Source organism: Esox lucius, chromosome 18, assembly GCF_011004845.1.
Source record: "Esox lucius isolate fEsoLuc1 chromosome 18, fEsoLuc1.pri, whole genome shotgun sequence".
NCBI classification, from domain to species: Eukaryota; Metazoa; Chordata; class Actinopteri; order Esociformes; family Esocidae; genus Esox; species Esox lucius.
In genome coordinates, this window is record NC_047586.1 from 1,150,773 (window position 1) to 1,171,182 (window position 20,410).

At 42.5% G+C, this 20,410-nt stretch overlaps 1 protein-coding gene across 2 annotated transcripts; it reads right to left on the reverse strand.

Moving 5' to 3' along the window:
• Positions 1-121: 121 nt before the first annotated feature.
• On the reverse strand, positions 122-19,065 carry mtmr9 (myotubularin related protein 9). Of its 2 annotated transcripts, none has more exons than XM_034287907.1 (11): positions 18,816-19,065; positions 14,398-14,594; positions 14,143-14,251; positions 13,040-13,165; positions 12,395-12,568; positions 11,849-12,066; positions 10,662-10,823; positions 10,252-10,393; positions 9,704-9,933; positions 9,015-9,166; positions 122-4,404 (listed from the first exon to the last, which is right to left on the reverse strand). In XM_034287907.1, exons 2-11 carry the CDS (start codon positions 14,577-14,579, stop codon positions 4,241-4,243), a joined length of 1,659 nt encoding a protein of 552 aa, XP_034143798.1. In that variant the 5' UTR covers positions 14,580-14,594; positions 18,816-19,065; the 3' UTR covers positions 122-4,240. The 2 variants fall into 2 exon arrangements, with proteins under 2 accessions (XP_034143798.1, XP_010881417.2); XM_010883115.4 differs by lacking the exon at positions 18,816-19,065 and adding an exon at positions 15,311-15,560.
• Between the last annotated feature and the right edge of the window lie 1,345 nt (positions 19,066-20,410).

Consider the following 20,410-nt stretch of genomic DNA (forward strand, 5'->3'; position numbering starts at 1 on the left):
AAGGGTGTGTGTGTGTGTGTGTGTGTGTAGAGGAAAAAAGTAAAAACAAACATCACAGAAATAAAATATCACAATACTTGTTTTTTATATTTGAAAGATATTGACATTGAGTCACTCAGTCACCAGAGAACATATTACAGCTTTATTCCTGTAATCTGAGCAATCAGAAAGCAGAATAGGACCGTTGCATTGTATACTCTAAATTCTAGGGCCTCCATTTGGGGGAATGAAAACTAATGATCTGTATACAGTACCAGTCAAATGTTTTGGACATTTACCCATTGCTGTTTAATGGTGTTTTTATTTTGAGACATTTTACACTGTCCTTTCAACCATATTATGCATATTATCCTTATTAGGACAAAGGGGGAGGGAAATAAATGCTGTTATTCATCCTTATTAGGACAATGGGGGAGGGAAAGATGTACCGTTATTCACCCTTATTAGGACAAAGGGGGAGGGAAAGATGTGCTGTTCTGAAAACTGGGATTGGTTACATTAAAACATTTTTAAAATACGTGAATCATTGACATTTGATGATTTTGAGGATGTACACTGAAAATACATTACGTTCCTACAGTAACAGAGTGGAAATGTCTCCTGGCAGGGCCGGCCCCTGGACGTTCTGCCCCCTTAGGAAAGACGGCAGGCCTATTGTCAGGCTGGGGGAGGCAGCCAATTGTCAGGCTGGGGGAGGCAGCCAATTGTCAGGCAGGAAGGCGGCAGCCAATTGTTAAACTGCTGCCTCAAATTCAAGTACCGCTATAGCCTGCGGCCTAATCTTGCCTACTGGGAGGGCCCGCCCCTTCTGGTCATGTGAACAATCTGCCCACATTTACTAGGATTTAAGTTTGTTTGACCAATGTTTTGCAGACAGTCAAACATGAAATGTTTCTCAAAGCATGTTTTTCTAACTTCTGGGGTACGTTTGATTTAATGTTTTCTACATGGCATAAACGTTTGTACTGAAGACATGGTTCTCCTAAGAAACAGACATGTCACTGATCCTCTCTGAAAAATGTTCCTGTTTAAAATGTAAACCACACCCCCACACTGAGTAATCCAATCGCATTCATGTGTGCCTTCAGTGCAGATCGGCTTTCAGTACATTTGAGTGCTATTGTGTCCGTTTGTGTTGAAATGCTGTGTAGGGATGTGTTCTTTTTTTGTTTAGGTGTGTTAAAGTATTTCTTTTGTGTGTGTTAATGGAGGTGTACTCCCCATTTCTTCCACCACCAGTAATTTACTGTATGTCTGTCCAACGTGAAACAGTCGCAAATTCATCAGCGTTTGGAAATGATGTCATTTGGTGACAGAATGATGTGGCTTTCAGAAATAATGTAATGTGACTACAGGATGTCCAGTTAATGAATGGCACTGTAAGGGAACAAAGGCTACAGCCATTTTCATTTTCATATTCAGAATCATATTTTAATGCCCAAAGATACTAAAAAGAAAAGGTAACTATTTAATTTATCACCTGCACAGTTCATCAGAAAAAAATATTTTAAATGAAAAACAATAAAAAAAACATTCACATAGAATATACAATACATAATGTTATTTTCTCATAAGGCATTGCACTGATCAGAATGTAAATCAGAAAGTGACAAGAATTTAAAAAAAGCAAAACAGCTTGTATCTCATCTATATACTATATAGAATATAGTATAATAGTATTTCATCAATATATTATCAGCCCAATAATTATCCATGTGAAAATATACATAGCAAACACCTTGACATGTACTGTATTATGGCTGAGTTAACACAGGCACTCTTTTTTTGTTTAACTAATTACTCTGTTGGAAAATTACATGAAATATTTTCATGTCAGACCTTTTTCAAAACTAATTTCATAGGTCAAAAGATCACAGAGTGAAAACCAAAAATTATTAGAAAGGGAGTGGCTGTATAACGATAACTGGCACAGCCTCACATGGCTTCAGCCATCTAAAAGCTACATGCAAATGACTACTTACATGGCCAGTTCCTCGCGGTTACATAGAGCAAACCAACAACAACGTCCCAGGTTGTAATATATGCAGACAGCGAACACAGGGAGCCTTTTCAGAAGCCCATTCAACCTCCAGCCAGACCTCTGTCTCTCCAGCCAGTTTATAAAAGGAAGAGCTAATCCCCTACGACAGAGCAAATTTCACAGGCCAACATTGTAGTGAGTTGGCAACCCAACCCGACTCCATATCCCCCGTTGATATGTAGCCACGGTATGACTTGGCCGAAAGCACACTGGCACAAGATAACTGTCGCCGCAACATTCAGAAAAGGGATGCTTTTTCTTTTTACTCTGAAAACAATGTTTTAGTATTTTGTTCATTATTCCACTAATAACAAACTCAAGCCACATTTTCAAGATTTTCCCCTTTGCAATTAAAATGCTCAGTGACAATGATGCATTGTTTTTGAGTAAAATATCCTGTTTAAGACAATGTGACAGTTGACAATATGAGTCCCAAAGGTCAGACTGTTCCTTATATAGTACACTATTTTACCACCCTATTCCCTATATAGTACACCACTTTAGTCCAAGATCTGCTGTGAACTACAGGGGGGGCATTAGAGACGTTTTTTCTCAGGTGCTTGAATATCTACCAAGTTTTCAGACAGCTCTGGTTCACTAACAGTGTTGTCAAACAACAGAGATCCCAACATGTAGAATCAGGAAATGAAAAAACTACAATGACAGGAGATTTGGATGGACACTGACTTAAGGGCCAGAGAAGGTTTATCACTTCCCAGTTATGGCGTTTCTGAGAGGAATTGAGTTTGGGGTACTTTCTGAGAGGAATTGAGTTCAGGCTACTTTCTGAGAGGAATTGAGTTTGGGGTACTTTCTGAGTTGACTGGAAATGAAATGGAACTGACTCCAATCCTGAACCCATCCAGTGCTCATGAAGACAACTGGTCAGTGCAGATAATAGTGTTATACAACAAGCAGGTTTAAATATACTGTAGTTAGGGTTTAAAAATGCTGTGATTAGGGTTTCAATATACTGTAGAAAGCCAGTATAATAATATGTGTGAAATGTGCTACTTTAAAGCGGTTCAGCAATGACAGTAACTAACAAGAAAACTGTAACTACATTTTCCCAGGTTTGACAGTAACCCCACAATGTACTATTGACATTTCTTGCGTCAAGTAAAATATATTGAAAACAACTGCTGAAATGTTTTAACTGGGTGGGTTAAATAGTTAGAATATTTTTTACCCCTCAATTTGACAACATTTCTGAGTAATATCATGTCATATGTGTTGTTCAAGCGTCCTGTATTTTTGGAATGTAACAAAAAAAACAGTAAGTTGGTCAGTGTGTAATTCAGACATGCTGTATGCATGCGCGTGTGTGTGTGTGTGTGTGGTAGTTCAGTCAATGGTATTCAAAATGAGGCTGCTAGCATGTATTGAAATGGTTATTCAGAGTAGCACTACAGTACTAATACCCAACCAGATAAAGCACTACACTACTACTACCCATCCAGATATAGTAGCACTACACTACTACTACCCATCCAGATATAGTAGCACTACACTACTACTACCCATCCAGATATAGTAGCACTACACTACTACTACCCATCCAGATATAGTAGCACTACACTACTACTACACATTCAGACATAGTAGCACTACACTACTACTACTACTACTACCCATTCAGATATAGTAGCACCACACTACTACTACTACTACCCATTCAGATATAGTAGCACCACACTACTACTACCCATCCAGATATAGTAGCACTACACTACTACTACCCATTCAGATATAGTAGCACTACACTACTACTACACATCCAGATATAGTAGCACTACACTACTACTACACATCCAGATATAGTAGCACTACACTACTACTACACATCCAGATATAGTAACACTACAGTACTACTACACATCCAGATATAGTAACACTACAGTACTACTACACATCCAGATATAGGACTACACTACTACTACTACTACTACTACTACTACTACTACCCATCCAGATATAGTAGCTCATTCAGAATGCCCCTGCATCCAGTTTCAGGTCATGCGTGTCAACAGGACGGTGTCTCGGTGTGTATATACACTGTGTGTGTGTGTGTGTATATACACTGTGTGTGTATGTATGTATTGGTTTAAAACATTTAAGCTGGTGGGGTTAATAAGGCTGGACAGGAGGTACTCTCATCTCTTTTCCCCCACCTCACCTCCTCCACCTCCTGCTCTCCCCTTATTCAGTGTGCTGCAGAGGGTCATCTGTCTCCAGTTCAGCCAGCTGTCTTCTGAGGCTGTTGACTTTGTTCTGCAGCTCCTTGTTATACTCTATGATGTGGACCATCTCCTCATAGGCCTCATCCAGACACCGGGAGCTGCGGTTCCAACGCAAAAACACACCTGAAGAGAAGGTGCGGGAACAGAGAGGAGGGGGCGGGGACAGAGCAGAGGGGGCGGGGACAGAGCAGAGGGGGCGGGGACAGAGCAGAGGGGGCGGGGACAGAGCAGAGGGGGCGGGGACAGAGCAGAGGGGGCGGGGACAGAGCGGAGGGGGCGGGGACAGAGTGGAGGGGGCGGGGACAGAGTGGAGGGGCGGGGACAGAGAGTCAGGAGGTTAGGTGTTAGTGTTCTCCCCTGTGAAACTTGTGAGAATGTAGCACCTAATACATCAGAAGGCATGTTTAGACTATTCAATAGCACCTAATAGGTCAGGAGGCATGTCGAGACTATTCAATAGCACCTAATAGGTCAGGAGGCATGTCGAGACTATTCAATAGCACCTAATAGGTCAGGAGGCATGTCGAGACTATTCAATAGCACCTAATAGGTCAGGAGGCATGTCGAGACTATTCAATAGCACCTAATAGGTCAGGAGGCATGTCGAGACTATTCAATAGCACCTAATAGGTCAGGACTCATGTTTAAACTATTCAATCTGTTCTTTCAATATTTGTTACATTTTGTAATCGTCAGGTCCTGTAAATGTTGTTCTAGAACGTTCTATGCTTTCCTTCTGACTACTGTATTAAAATGACTCGCTATCGACCTTTCGACCTTTCCACCATGACTAGCGTAGAATAATGACGTTTCCGGCCTAAATTAACTTGCAGAGACTATTGTGTGCGTTTCCCTGTAAAAAAGGAAACCTTTATGTCCATGATGTTCACTAGGGAACTAGCTTTCGGTACACAGCCCTGGGGGTGGAAAGTGGTATGTAACAAGCATTTCTCTCTTTCACTTTCTTGTCTCTTACGGCCTGAATGCTCAAGCACAGCATCTGCCTGTATGTTTAGACACAGGATGAAACCTGAAACCAAGTAAACTGTAAACGTGTGCAGGCTTAGGCCTCAACACTGGGTCAATACATGATCCAGCCTTCTGGGCATTAGGCCTAAAAGAACCTCTTTGTAAAACAGGAACCCAAAAATAGATCATTTTACACTTACGTGAAACAAACTTGGACTTTTATAGGATTCTATCATTTTCAAAAGTGAAGCAAATCCAAAATATACATACTAACATATACAGTATATATGAAAAAAATGAAGACGCAATTGTGAAGCGAGCCTAACTGAAGTCGAGGCTAGGTCTGAGGGCCAAGTTCCATATCTGACAAGAAGTCGACAAAGTGTCTCTCTTATTCCTTATTCCTTATTCCTCATTCCTTATTCCTTATTCCTTATTCCTCATTCCTTATTCCTTATTCCTCATTCCTTATTCCTTATTCCTTATTCCTTTTCTTGACAGATGCAAAAAGTAATGTCCATCTCCCAGTACATTAACTAAACCTCCTGAAGTATTCCTTGGGTTGAAAACAGTCTGTTCTTCAGTCCTAACACCAGTGCCTGAGGAGTAATCCCATCTCCCACGTCAGTCAACTGTAAGTAGCCATTGTGTGAAAATGTTTTTTAAACGTCTCACCATTCATGCGGTCTGATTGGAAGCAGTATAACTCAGTCAGGGTGAATGTCTGTTTATGCCAAGCTGTCGAGGTGGAATTAATAGTGATCAGCACAATAACCTCTGACCTTCTGCAGAGGGTCTTCATGGCTACTCAAGTGACGATGAGTGACACCTCCAAATCAGCGAGGACGTGCTATAATCAGGACGCATTTGGGGGGTGTGTCAACGTGCCATAGATAGAAACACCCAATGGAGTGAATGACCTGTCTGAACTCTGGTAACCCAAATAAGCTTCACAAGAATCATATGATTCTTAGCAGCATAAGACATAAGCATAAGACAGTTATTTGATCTGTGTATGCCAGGAGGGGAACGTTTTCAAGACTACAGTATAATCTGGGATGGTTATGGAAGTGTGGGAATTATTTTTCAAGCAAAGGACCACAGCTAGTCATAACTGTCCTTTTCATTAAAACATTTCTTGAACCATGGAGTATGTCATAAATACAAGCGTCTTCTTTAAAACGAACGCCTTGGATCACTGCACATTGTTGGAATCTAATGGTTTCCTTGAAACTAGCCACTGAGCTCAGAAAGCATGCCATTCTGCCGTTTGATAAACTATACGGATTTGAGTATGAAGTTAACTCCCACCTAAAATGTATGATGAAAAAAATCCAGACCTCACAGGTATTATGCATTGCTGTAATATAGGTGATTACGGTCAAGCCTGGAGCACAGAGAGTCCTGTAACTGTTCTCTGACACTGTGATCTTGACGCAGATAAAGGAACAACAGACTGAGTCACATCCAACCACAGCTGATCAACGGAATGTTCTCTTGTTTACTTGGTCTGCCTCCTAAATGACAGCCTATTCCCTGGTTAAAGGTGGTGTACTGTGGACACCAGCCTGCGGATATAGGGCACTTGAGATTAGGGAGAAGCTAGGGACCAAGGCTGTTTACTGAGTTTCTCCATTCGACACACTCCGCGGGTTCAGGACACTGCTCTCCAGGCATTTAGACCCATGGCGCTTAGATATTAAAGCAGTGCATGCAAATAAACCAAACGGATTCAATCACTAACGTGAGTCCCTCTGGAGGAGTTTTGTCTAAAGTAACCAAATGGAAATATGAACTATACCGCCCCCTCCTGCTGAACTTGTGTAATGGATATTGTAAAGGGATAGCTGTCCAATATTCAAATTTTTCTCAAAGTTCACTCACCAAAAGATATTCCAGAAGGCACACAGAGTCATTTTTTCAAGCAATCCATTATTCAGCTCTTGTCCCAGTCTGTAATTAGCGTTATTAGCATTGAACAAATTCATGAATGGAAACTGTACGTACCGCTATCGGAAAGCTGCATTGCAAGTGGAAAACTATTCCAAAACACTCCAAACTACATTCAGTAAACTGTCACGGTAGCATAGATTTCTTAAACTGGCACAGCGGAATTGGCTGAATTCAAACTGGCACTAAAACTATTTCCTATAGTCACCATAAACTGCTTCTGTTCTTTGGCAGTGATGTCATCGAGGTGAGCTTGAACTTGAACCACAACAAGCTATGTGAAGACAGGTTGCTTCGCCAAGCTTTTTAAAATTGCTGCTAGTTTACATGTATATTATTGCAAAATGTTTTGCTATATTCTTTTCTTAATTATTACCACAGATGTTGCGTGCCATGTCACAAGAATTTAATTGTGCAGGATGACGCTGTGTTATTCAGGGCATTTGATAAACTATGTCCTTTGTATCCATGTCGACTTCTGCCCGCTTGTTTGCCTGCTCCTGGGTCTGGAGTTGAAATTGAATTGCACTTGCTCTGCAGTTGGGACAATACCTCTAGCTCTCCCGAGTCATATTCTGGGAGAATCAATGGAGCAACTTCGCCAACAAGACATTACAGTTTTGCGAGAAACCTTTTAATAAAGAGGATTATGACCTACGTTCACTTGTTGAGGATTAAGGCAAATGCAGTTCCATCAAGTCACCCAGATCAACCGGTGGAGACGAGACAGATTGGAAGTAATACTGCCGATTGCTATGTTATAATACTCAAAGTACACATCGCACCTGGATATTTTGGGCAAGGGTTTAGGATTAACGTGTTCACCATCGCCCCACTTTAGATGCTGTCCGAGCTTCTATTTGGTCAATTCATCCTCTGTGCATTATGGTTAGAAAAAGTAAGGCTCCATCCAATGAAAAATGTTCTTCCAGCTCGTATTCAGAGTCAGGCATAATATACAGCTCCGGAAAAAAGTAAGAGACCACTGCACCCTTCTGTTCTTCACTCAAAACTTTCCTTTTCAACTTTTTGGAAAGGAAATAAAAAGGTGCAGTGGTCTCTTCATTCTTCCCTGTGCTCTATATGTCTTTTCCTTTCTCTCTCAAGAAAATAAAGTTTGACTGTCCAAGGTGAAGATCAAAGACGAAATAGGTAACTTGATTTCTAGCTAGCGAATACTAACTTTCATTTACTGTGTATACACTTACTATTCCCAAACGAACAAACGTGGATTGATACTGTGAACAAAACTGACCGGTAAACACATGACACATTTATTTGAAATCGTCACCTGACTAAAATAATGGCCCAAGTCATTTTTTAAAATTTTTCAGAAAACACAAAAAACTGAACCAAATATAGAAAATATGATTTACCAGAGGAGATGATTTCGGAAAGAAAATAATTTTTGTCATATTTTAGGAAGTAATGGCCCAAGTCATTTTTTCCGATTTTTCAGAAAACACAAAAAACTGAACCAAATATAGAAAATATGATTTACCAGAGGAGATGATTTCGGAAAGAAAATAATTTTTGTCATATTTTAGGAAGGTGACGAAATGAGAATTATATTGCGAAAATGTAAAATGTCCAGGAATTCAACATTGTCAGATTCTTTGAGGTGAACCACACCACTAGTCAGAGAGGGGTGGGGCTCACGAGGTGATTACATTTTGAGGAAAGGGACAGAAACAGAATTAACAAGAATAGGGAGGCTATGTGAAACTAGCAGTGTTTTGAAACCATTTCTGGAAACTATGTTTCCTCACCAGAGACAATGTTACAGGGCCAGAGGTCAAGGTTAATTTCCTTACCCTCCCATAGAAGCAGACTCTGAGGGGCCACAGAGGGCCAGATGACCAGGCTGTTGGCTTCGTAGAGCGGGTTGGATAGACGCTGTGCCTCCTGGGGCCTGTTCACCCAGGACCACAGAGACACCGTCTTCTGGGACAGCTTCAGCTTAGCACTGCAGGGGGGAGAGGGGAGAGGGGAGAGGGAGGGAGGGAGGGAGGAGAGGGAGAAAGAGAAAGCCGGATCCGGTCACCGCATGGCCCGGTGAAAAACAGACTGTGTAAATATAAAACCCCCAGAGGTTTTAAGAGGAGCTTGCGACAAACCAGGAGGAGATTAGTAATCAGGGGAAACTGACACCTGGACTCAAACACCATCCCAAAGATGTCTCCATGCTTTCTAATTCACCACCTTGGACCACAGCCTGTGCTTTATAAACTGAATAGGGTGTTGTAGAGGATGAATCACACTTTTAAGTGCTGTTACTATCAGAACTTGAGCAGTGTATCCAGTCAGACTAACCTGTGAGACAGACTCATAACCCTAACCGTCTAGATAATAACTAAACAGAACAACAAATATCTATAGTATAGATAATAACTAAACAGAACTACATAGATCTATAACATAGATAATAACCATACAGAACTACATAGATCTATAACATAGATAACTAAACATATGCCCCTCAGGATGCCCGTCTCAGACCTACCGCTCAGCAGCGCTGTTGCCTAAGAAGGTCCCGAACTGCGATGCGTATGCGTGTTCGAAGAGCAGAACAAGGAAGTGTTCTGAGAACTGGAAGGAGCAGGGGAACTGGCGTAGGATCTGCCAGACACAGTCCAGGAAGAGCAGGAACACCGGAGCTTCACAACGAACCTTAACACTGCTACCATTACCATAGGCAGACTGGACACAGCGCTGCTGAAATGGATGACCGGCCTGGACAGAGGGAGACAAGGTGAGGACAGGCTAACGTGTGTGTGTCAGGGTGTGTGTGTGTGTGTGTGTCAGGGTGTGTGTGTGTGTGTGTCAGGGTGTGTGTGTGTGTGTGTCAGGGTGTGTCAGGGTGTGTGTGTGTGTGTGTCAGGGTGTGTGTGTGTGTGTCAGGGTGTGTGTGTGTGTGTCAGGGTGTGTGTGTGTGTGTCAGGGTGTATGTGTGTCAAGGTGTGTGTGTGTGTGTCAGGGTGTGTGTGTGTGTGTCAGGGTGTATGTGTGTCAAGGTGTGTGTGTGTGTGTGTGTCAGGGTGTGTGTGTTACCTGCAGCCATTCTCGCTCCACCAGAGCCTGGAACCCCCGTATGGTTCTGCAGGTCGGGTCCAGGATGATCTGGGCTAAAGACGTGACCTGCAAGGTGGAATCTGTCCCCTCGGTCCCATGAACCAGCACTGACGCTCCCTCTCTGACACACACAGAGAGACACAGGGAAGAGAGACACGACAAACGATAACAGAGGGACAGGGAGACACGAGAAATACAGAGACAGAGGGACAAGGAGAGAGACAACAAACACAGAGACGGGGAAAGAGACACGACAAACACAGAAACAGAGGGAGGGGAGAGTTCATTGAGTTTAACTTTGAGAGACAAAGAGACAGAAGCAAATTGATAGAGAAAAAAAACAGTTTCTTACGTGGAAAACAGACAGACAGACAGGTTTTGCGTCCTACCTGTCGATGCACTGAGCAGCCAGACAGGCAGTAGTGAGAATCTCCTTGACATGAGTCTGCCAGTTAGAAGCCTCCAGTTTGCTGAGCCACCGGTCCATGTTGTGACTCTGGTCATTACAAGCCTCTACCAGCTTAATCAGACTCTCCTGGAGAACACTGGACCTAAGAGGACACTACTATATCAGACTCTCCTGGAGAACACTGGACCTAAGAAGACACACTACTACATCAGACTCTCCTGGAGAACACTGGACCTAAGAAGACAAGTACATTTTGCTGTAGTCAAGCGACTAGCATAAGATGGATAAAAAACATTATTCTGGTGATTCAATGTGAAAAGAGTTGTGAGTCCAGAGAAAATCAATGGTAACATACATGAATAATGTTCTTAAAAGTGTAAGAAATCATCTGAATATCTGTTTAGTTGTGGATGGGCACGGACAGTCAAATGTTCGAATACCCGAATTTTTTTACGAATATGTATTTTTCTTTGGGTTGAAATAAATAGACTTGAATGTTATTTGCCGGACCGCATAAGCAGAGCTGTCATAGAAGAGCTCTCTTACGGAGTCCGTGACTGACTGACTGACTGACTACCCCTTGTTAAATGAAATATATACTTCTCAGCCTACTGTTAGCAAGTGGATGAAAGCCAACTAATTCAAGGGAACATGGAATATATTTACTGAATTATTGTTATCTCTGGAAAACATATTTGGCCACAAAACACTACATATAGTTCAGCTGTGGAATAGAAAGGCGGTTGAGAGTGCAGAAAATGGTGAGTTAAGCAAATAGCATACAGCCGGCCAGCTTAGCTAACTAGCTTCTCTAGACTCCTCCATCCAATAATCTCAATGTGTTTATTAATATTGTCTTCTAGTTATGTTATTTTTCGTGTCAACCACACTGCTTCCACAATACACGCCGTCTCTTTTTTGTCACGCGAACGGTCATTGAGCCGATGTTACATGAGAACAAAACCCAGTCCTTTGCGCGTTATGTAGCAGCGCTCACATGGTATCGGTAGTTTTAAAAAACTTATTTCGGTTAATGGAATACTATTCGAATAACAACAAACACCATTCGTATAGTAAAATATGGTCCAATGCATATCCCCTTGAGGTCTGTTATAACCTGAATTCATAACAAAGGTGAATACTTCCATTAAATGACACCCCTCCCACCTCTCTATGGCCTTGTGTATCCTCCTCCATTGGGGGTAGTTGGCCTCCGATTCGAACCCCCCCCCTCGTGCCTTGGCCTGCTGGGCTACGGCGATGGTGCGCGTGTCAATGATGTAGCCGCGTTTCCCGGCCCGCAGCGTGGCATTGATCAGCTTCTCGTCCTCCTTACAGCGACGCCCATTAGTGCCCGTCAAAGGCTGACCCGAACGCATCATCACCTGGGCATAACAAGGCAGAGGTTAGAGGTCGGGGTTCAGGATGGTTGACACCACAGAGGAAGACAGAAATGTAGTGCTTTTAATGAGGTGAAGCTATATCCTACTGCCATGTATTCATCTCATCAGGTTACTGGATAAGAAGGCCTGAGAGTGTCTCAAATACAAAGCTACGTGTCACTGTCCATATAAAAACAGAATTTCCATTAACAAACTAAAATCAATCTGAACATAATAACCGTGCTAGGTGTGAACACTGACTAAACTCCAGTTCCCCTGGGGCACGGGGCTTATCATAAACAACATTTCCCTTGGTGCAGTGCTCTCTTACCATGCCGTTCTTCTTGTGGTAGTAGCTGAGCACCGGGAAGCGGCCAGCGTGGCGGAAGGCGGCAGCTTTCCTCAGGGTGTCGTCATCCACATCTTTTGGTACGGCCACCAGGGGGGGGTAGGAAGCACACACACAGTAATCCTGATTCACATCACTGAGACGCCATTCATCAGTCTGGAACGGAAGAGATAGAGAGATACAGCAGGAGAAAGGGGGAGACGAATGGATAGGGGGAGGTGGGAGGGAGGGAGGGAGGGAGGAAGAGTACAGAGCAGTTAAGAACATTACAAAAACTGATAAATATACATTTTAAGAGATCAGAGATGATGCAAAACGTACACTTCCTATTTAAAATCTTAGCGCTGACCTATCATTTAGAAATACCATAGACTAATCCATCATAGAGACCTACATACCATAGACTGATCTATCATACAGACCTACATACCATAGACTAATCCATCATACAGACCTACATACCATAGACTGATCTATCATACAGACCTACATACCATAGACTAATCCATCATACAGACCTACATACCATAGACTGATCTATCATACAGACCTACAGTACGTACCATAGAGTAATCCATCATAGAGACTTACCTACCATAGACTGATCTATCAAACAGACCTACATACCATAGACTCCAGGTCTTTGAAGGAGTCTTCTGGAAGAAAAGAGTTCCACCCATCCTCGATGACCTCAAACATCGGCCGGTAGAAGAACGGGTACATCAGTGACACAGAGTCTAGAGTGGACAAAGCCTGGCGAATATATAAAGACATAACATCACATTCAAAAACAACATCACATCAAAGTATAACATCATTTTACAGTATAACATAACACTGAGCTATACAGTGGCTTTGGAAAGTATTCAGACCTCTTCTCTTTCTCCCTTTTTATAGACTGAATATAATTGATTCAAAAATTGACATAAATCTAAACACAATAACCAAATATGACAATGGAAAACATGTTTTCAGAAATTTTTTGAAAAAAAAAAACCTCTGAAAGATCTTATTTACAGAAGTATTCAGACCATTCAAATCAGTAATTTCCAGAAGCTTCTTTGGCAGTGATCACACCTTTGAGTTCTTTGCACACCTGGATTTAGGCAGTTTCTTCCATTCTTCCTTGCAAATCTTCTCAAGCTCTGCCAGACTGGCTTTAGTGAACTGAAAGTCCAGGCTTTGGCTGGGCCTCTTAAGGACATTCACAAACTTGTCCCAAAGCCACTCCAGTGTTGTCTTGGCTGTGTACTTTGGGTCATTGTTGTGCTGAAAGATTTATCTTCGCCACAGTCTGAGGTCCTGTGCGCTCTGTATCAGGTTTTCTTCAAGGCCCTCTCTGAATTTTTCCATATTCATTCTTCCCTCAACTCTTCCCAGTACTGCAGAGATGGTTGTCATTTGGACATGTTCTCTAATCTCTGCAGAGAAACTCAGAAGCCCTGTTAGAGTGGCCATTGGGTTCTTGGTCGCCTCCCTGTCCAAGGCCCTTCTTGCCTTGTTACCTAGGATGGCCAGCTCTAGGAAGAGTCTCCATGGTTTCAAACTTCTTCAATTTAACAATGGAACCAACTGTGCTTCTGGGAACTTTTTTTTTTTTACAATCCTCCCCAGATCTATGCCTCGACACAACTCTAACTCAACATCTACGGTTAAATGATTCTCATCTCGGAAATGGCAACGTTGGGTTATAGAAGGTTATAACCCTGAATAAAGGTTAAAAGTCTCACCTCGATGGAACTGGCAATGTTGAGGCACTCCTCCATGCCAGGTATATCTAGCTGAATCACCCTCAGGTCTTTGCACTTCACTATGATGGTCCCCAGTGTCCCCACAAACCTGCAAAAGGGTTGAGCCATGACATTAAACTCTGAGTATTTCCCCCATACTAGATACTATGAATTATATCTATTATAAAATGGTTGTACCTTGGAATACATCCAATGTCTTATACACCCAATGTTAGCCAAATATCCTGCACCCACCTCTTCTCAATGCAGTCGATGTTAGCATGCAGCAGCCAAAGCTCTTCAGTGTTGTCTTGTCTGGAGCTCAAGATAAGGTGGTGTCCAGTCAGACACAGAGTTCCCTCCACAGTGGGCTGGAAGGGCCGCCTCAACACTACCCCATCCACTCTGGGGGTCTTAATCAGCTCAGCAAACTCCATTCCCTCAAATATGGCCTGTCAAGATGAGAAAACTTGAGTTAGCAGTCCTTTATTATTTGTTAATTTAGCTAGGACACTATCCCACGCAGTAAATACTGCCAAAAGGTTCCGCTATCCAGGTACAGCAGTCGCACAGGCAATATTCTTAGCACCAACGGGAAATAAACATTACACTTTTAGAACGCATCACGTGATTGTGGCAATACTGTATGAGCTTCAGCCATTATGCTTCATACAGCTTACTTTCCATGTTTAATACGCGTCAGGCGTTTCAAATCAATATAATTGAGACAAACCTGCTACCCAAAACTGAGGAATGACAGACCTAAGCCACAGCCTAAAGTCACTTCCCTACTTGCTGGCTAACAAATACTAGTATCGGTATAATGTTTTTAGCAAACTAGCGACGGGCTGATATTAGATACCTTTAATGCACTAAAATTTTACATTTTCATACTGACAGGCTATACAAATATCATAATGAATAAGGGTGCGGTGTATCATGACTCAGTTGTCATCGCGGACTGAGATTTATCTAGCTAAAGAAGCGAGAACAGTAAAGCTAACTTCCTTGCCATCTAGCTAGTGGTAGTTGGTTAGACGCGTAAGCGCTGTAATAGTATTACTAAACAAACGGCATCTTTTCTAAATGTATACACACAACGACTAACCAACGCGTCAACTAAAACCATCAAACGAGCGGCAAAACAGACTTAAATTGTTGACATTACCCAATGTCTTGACTGGACTGATGTTTATACAGGTTGGTTGAGTGAGAATGGAGTGCGATTACAAAAACACATCGACCTGATTAAGAGACCAGTGATTAAAGGTTCCTATCAAGTTAAAACTATTTCTAAACCACGAACACAATAGATGATGATTCATATGTATTTAACATAACAACTGTAATTCTAAATGGAGAAATCGTTCGTTGACATTTGTAATCTAGTCAGTGAAAGCGCAGTCATCCCTCCAGTTTTGAGAAGTCAGCCGCCAGGTGGTGCCTGTGACGTTGTCATGGTGTTTGATTGCAGGCGAAACCATTCGCCTGGCTCGTGACTCACGTGACAGAGAGCTGGTCTCAGGGTATGTAGTATGGCCGATTGTGGGCGCTGTTTATTTTGAGTTTTACAGCTATAGAGGCCTCTATCAGCTTTCTTCACCAGGGTGTCAGTGTGGTTAGAACATTTATACCTTTTGATCCCCTGTGCATTAACAATACAGATGAGTAGTTTTCTCTCTTCCATCCAAAAATAGGTATTCAGTTCCATGGTTGTTTTTAAGCTTTAGAGGATGGGCTGCTTACCCAGCCTTCTTATGCTGAAGGAGAGGGAGTCTATTGTGTCATCAGCATGCATGAGGATTGTCAGAGTTGTCCAAGGCTCCATGATGAACAGGGAGAACATGGAGAACAGGTCCCCAGTCATGGATTAACAGGGAGAACAGGTCCCCAGACATGGATGAACAGGGAGAACAGGTCCCAATACATGGATCAACAGGAAGAACATGGAGAACATGTCCCCAGTGATGGATGAACAGGGAGAACAGGATGAACAGGGAGAACAGAATGAACAGGATGAACAGGGAGAACAGTTACCCAGACATGGATCAACAGGGAGAACAGGTCCCCAGACATGGATCAACAGGGAGAACAGGTCCCCAGACATGGATCAACAGGGAGAACAGGTCCCCAGACATGGATCAACAGGGAGAACAGGTCCCCAGACATGGATCAAGAGGGAGAGGGAGTCTATTGTGTCATCAGCATGCATGAGGATTGTCAGAGTTGTCCAAGGCTCCATGATGAACAGGGAGAACATGGAGAACAGGTCCCCAGTCATGGATTAACAGGGAGAACAGGTCCCCAGACATGGATGAACAGGGAGAACAGGTCCCAATACATGGATCAACAGGAAGAACATGGAGAACATGTCCCCAGTGATGGATGAACAGGGAGAACAGGATGAACAGGGAGAACAGAATGAACAGGATGAACAGGGAGAACAGTTACCCAGACATGGATCAACAGGGAGAACAGGTCCCCAGACATGGATCAACAGGGAGAACAGGTCCCCAGACATGGATCAACAGGGAGAACAGGTCCCCAGACATGGATCAACCGGGAGAACAGGTCCCCGACATGGATCAACAGGGAGAACAGGTCCCAATACATTGATCAACAGGGAGAACAGGTCCCCAGACATGGATCAGCAGGGAGAACCGGTCCCAATACATGGATCAACAGGGAGAACAGATCCCCAGACATGGATCAACAGGGAGAACATGGAACAGATCCCCAGACATGGATCAACAGGGAGAACATGGAACAGGTCCCCAGACATGGATCAACCGGGAGAACAGGTGTGTGAGGTGTGTGTGAGGACTGTGTGAGGAGTGTGTGAAGTGTGTGACGTGTGTGGGTCTGTGTGTGACATGGTTGTGAGGTGTGTGTGTCTTTGTATGTTATAATGCTGTAGGTCCCTGAAGTATTGTTGTCATGTCTGACCCAATGAGTTGTGACTATAATATGTTCTGACCTTTTTCCTTTCTGGGTGCTTTGTGAAGGTCAATGCTGTCCTGTTGGGACTCATCCTGCCTTTGCCTTACATACATGATAGTGGCCCAACACCTCAGACTAAAGCAACCAAAGAGTAGCACAATGTTAAATTGTATGCCCTTGTTAAGGTGCAGAAATTCCTTTCCTGTGGCATCAGAGCTGCAGTTTGTCCATGCTAGATGGTGCTCAACCCCACTGAGGCTCGATCATTAGGTCTATATTCAAACCACTCCCCCACCCCCCGGACACACTCTCACATCTGTATCCATCCTGAATGGCACCCTAACCCCAATTTATTGCACTACCTCTAACTAGTTTCCTATTGATTCAGTGCACTAAATAACTAATGAGCTTCTCTTTGGGACGTGACCACTGAATATTTTACAGTATTTAATAACAATGCTATAATAATAATAAATGAATAAGTCTTTGTGAGAGAAACATATTAATAACTCTTTAATAAACAGGGAAACTATCATTACTGTGTATTATGTCATACATCACACACATCTGTACACATATGTCTGTATATAGCCACTTTTGATCTTTCAAAAGGTGAAATGTGTTTACACTATACAATATCATCTGCTATTTTTTTTTCACTTTCAAAGACTATATATATTTTCTCTTCTGGGATGATGAACAGTCTTATAGATGAATCTACAGTAAGGCTTGACATGACATTTCGGCATAATATTTATCTTCTTCATCTAAAAACCAAAGCATACAAAAAGAACTTTAGCACCATATGTTTCATGATATTCATATTGTTCCCAAAAATAAGGGGTTAGTACAAGTGGACATCAGAATGGGGACTCCATGAAACAATTTATTACATTTTTATATTTAACAACAACAAATAAATCATTCTTTATCATGTCAATCTCAATGTAGGTTGTTTGAGTACATTTCAGTTTAATAAAAATGCTACAGCATGTAGCAATAATTTTGCTATTGTACCAACCATTTTTAATATTCCCATACAAATAATATAGGATTAGCCTAATAGAATTGTGAAATACATTAACAATCTAACACAATCTAAAAGAATGAATCAATATTCAACCAACCAATATTCCCCAACAGGGTTGATAACAATTTAACAAAATCAGCAGCAATTCATATTTCAATTGATACCATTGTCGCCTTGATTAGATGATTAAATCCATCTTTTAACAGAATATTACAGCCAATTCTACAGTAACAACAGAATTAGATACACACAGGTTTAGGACACAGAGATGACAGGAAAATGGAAGGAATGACAGACCTAAGCCACAGCCTAAAGTCACTTCCCTACTTGCTGGCTAACAAATACTAGTATCGGTATAATGTTTTTAGCAAACTAGCGACGGGCTGATATTAGATACCTTTAATGCACTAAAATTTTACATTTTCATACTGACAGGCTATACAAATATCATAATGAATAAGGGTGCGGTGTATCATGACTCAGTTGTCATCGCGGACTGAGATTTATCTAGCTAAAGAAGCGAGAACAGTAAAGCTAACTTCCTTGCCATCTAGCTAGTGGTAGTTGGTTAGACGCGTAAGCGCTGTAATAGTATTACTAAACAAACGGCATCTTTTCTAAATGTATACACACAACGACTAACCAACGCGTCAACTAAAACCATCAAACGAGCGGCAAAACAGACTTAAATTGTTGACATTACCCAATGTCTTGACTGGACTGATGTTTATACAGGTTGGTTGAGTGAGAATGGAGTGCGATTACAAAAACACATCGACCTGATTAAGAGACCAGTGATTAAAGGTTCCTATCAAGTTAAAACTATTTCTAAACCACGAACACAATAGATGATGATTCATATGTATTTAACATAACAACTGTAATTCTAAATGGAGAAATCGTTCGTTGACATTTGTAATCTAGTCAGTGAAAGCGCAGTCATCCCTCCAGTTTTGAGAAGTCAGCCGCCAGGTGGTGCCTGTGACGTTGTCATGGTGTTTGATTGCAGGCGAAACCATTCGCCTGGCTCGTGACTCACGTGACAGAGAGCTGGTCTCAGGGTATGTAGTATGGCCGATTGTGGGCGCTGTTTATTTTGAGTTTTACAGCTATAGAGGCCTCTATCAGCTTTCTTCACCAGGGTGTCAGTGTGGTTAGAACATTTATACCTTTTGATCCCCTGTGCATTAACAATACAGATGAGTAGTTTTCTCTCTTCCATCCAAAAATAGGTATTCAGTTCCATGGTTGTTTTTAAGCTTTAGAGGATGGGCTGCTTACCCAGCCTTCTTATGCTGAAGGAGAGGGAGTCTATTGTGTCATCAGCATGCATGAGGATTGTCAGAGTTGTCCAAGGCTCCATGATGAACAGGGAGAACATGGAGAACAGGTCCCCAGTCATGGATTAACAGGGAGAACAGGTCCCCAGACATGGATGAACAGGGAGAACAGGTCCCAATACATGGATCAACAGGAAGAACATGGAGAACATGTCCCCAGTGATGGATGAACAGGGAGAACAGGATGAACAGGGAGAACAGAATGAACAGGATGAACAGGGAGAACAGTTACCCAGACATGGATCAACAGGGAGAACAGGTCCCCAGACATGGATCAACCGGGAGAACAGGTCCCCGACATGGATCAACAGGGAGAACAGGTCCCAATACATTGATCAACAGGGAGAACAGGTCCCCAGACATAGATCAACAGGGAGAACAGGTCCCCAGACATGGATCAACAGGGAGAACAGGTCCCCAGACATGGATCAGCAGGGAGAACCGGTCCCAATACATGGATCAACAGGGAGAACAGATCCCCAGACATGGATCAACAGGGAGAACATGGAACAGATCCCCAGACATGGATCAACAGGGAGAACATGGAACAGGTCCCCAGACATGGATCAACCGGGAGAACAGGTGTGTGAGGTGTGTGTGAGGACTGTGTGAGGAGTGTGTGAAGTGTGTGACGTGTGTGGGTCTGTGTGTGACATGGTTGTGAGGTGTGTGTGTCTTTGTATGTTATAATGCTGTAGGTCCCTGAAGTATTGTTGTCATGTCTGACCCAATGAGTTGTGACTATAATATGTTCTGACCTTTTTCCTTTCTGGGTGCTTTGTGAAGGTCAATGCTGTCCTGTTGGGACTCATCCTGCCTTTGCCTTACATACATGATAGTGGCCCAACACCTCAGACTAAAGCAACCAAAGAGTAGCACAATGTTAAATTGTATGCCCTTGTTAAGGTGCAGAAATTCCTTTCCTGTGGCATCAGAGCTGCAGTTTGTCCATGCTAGA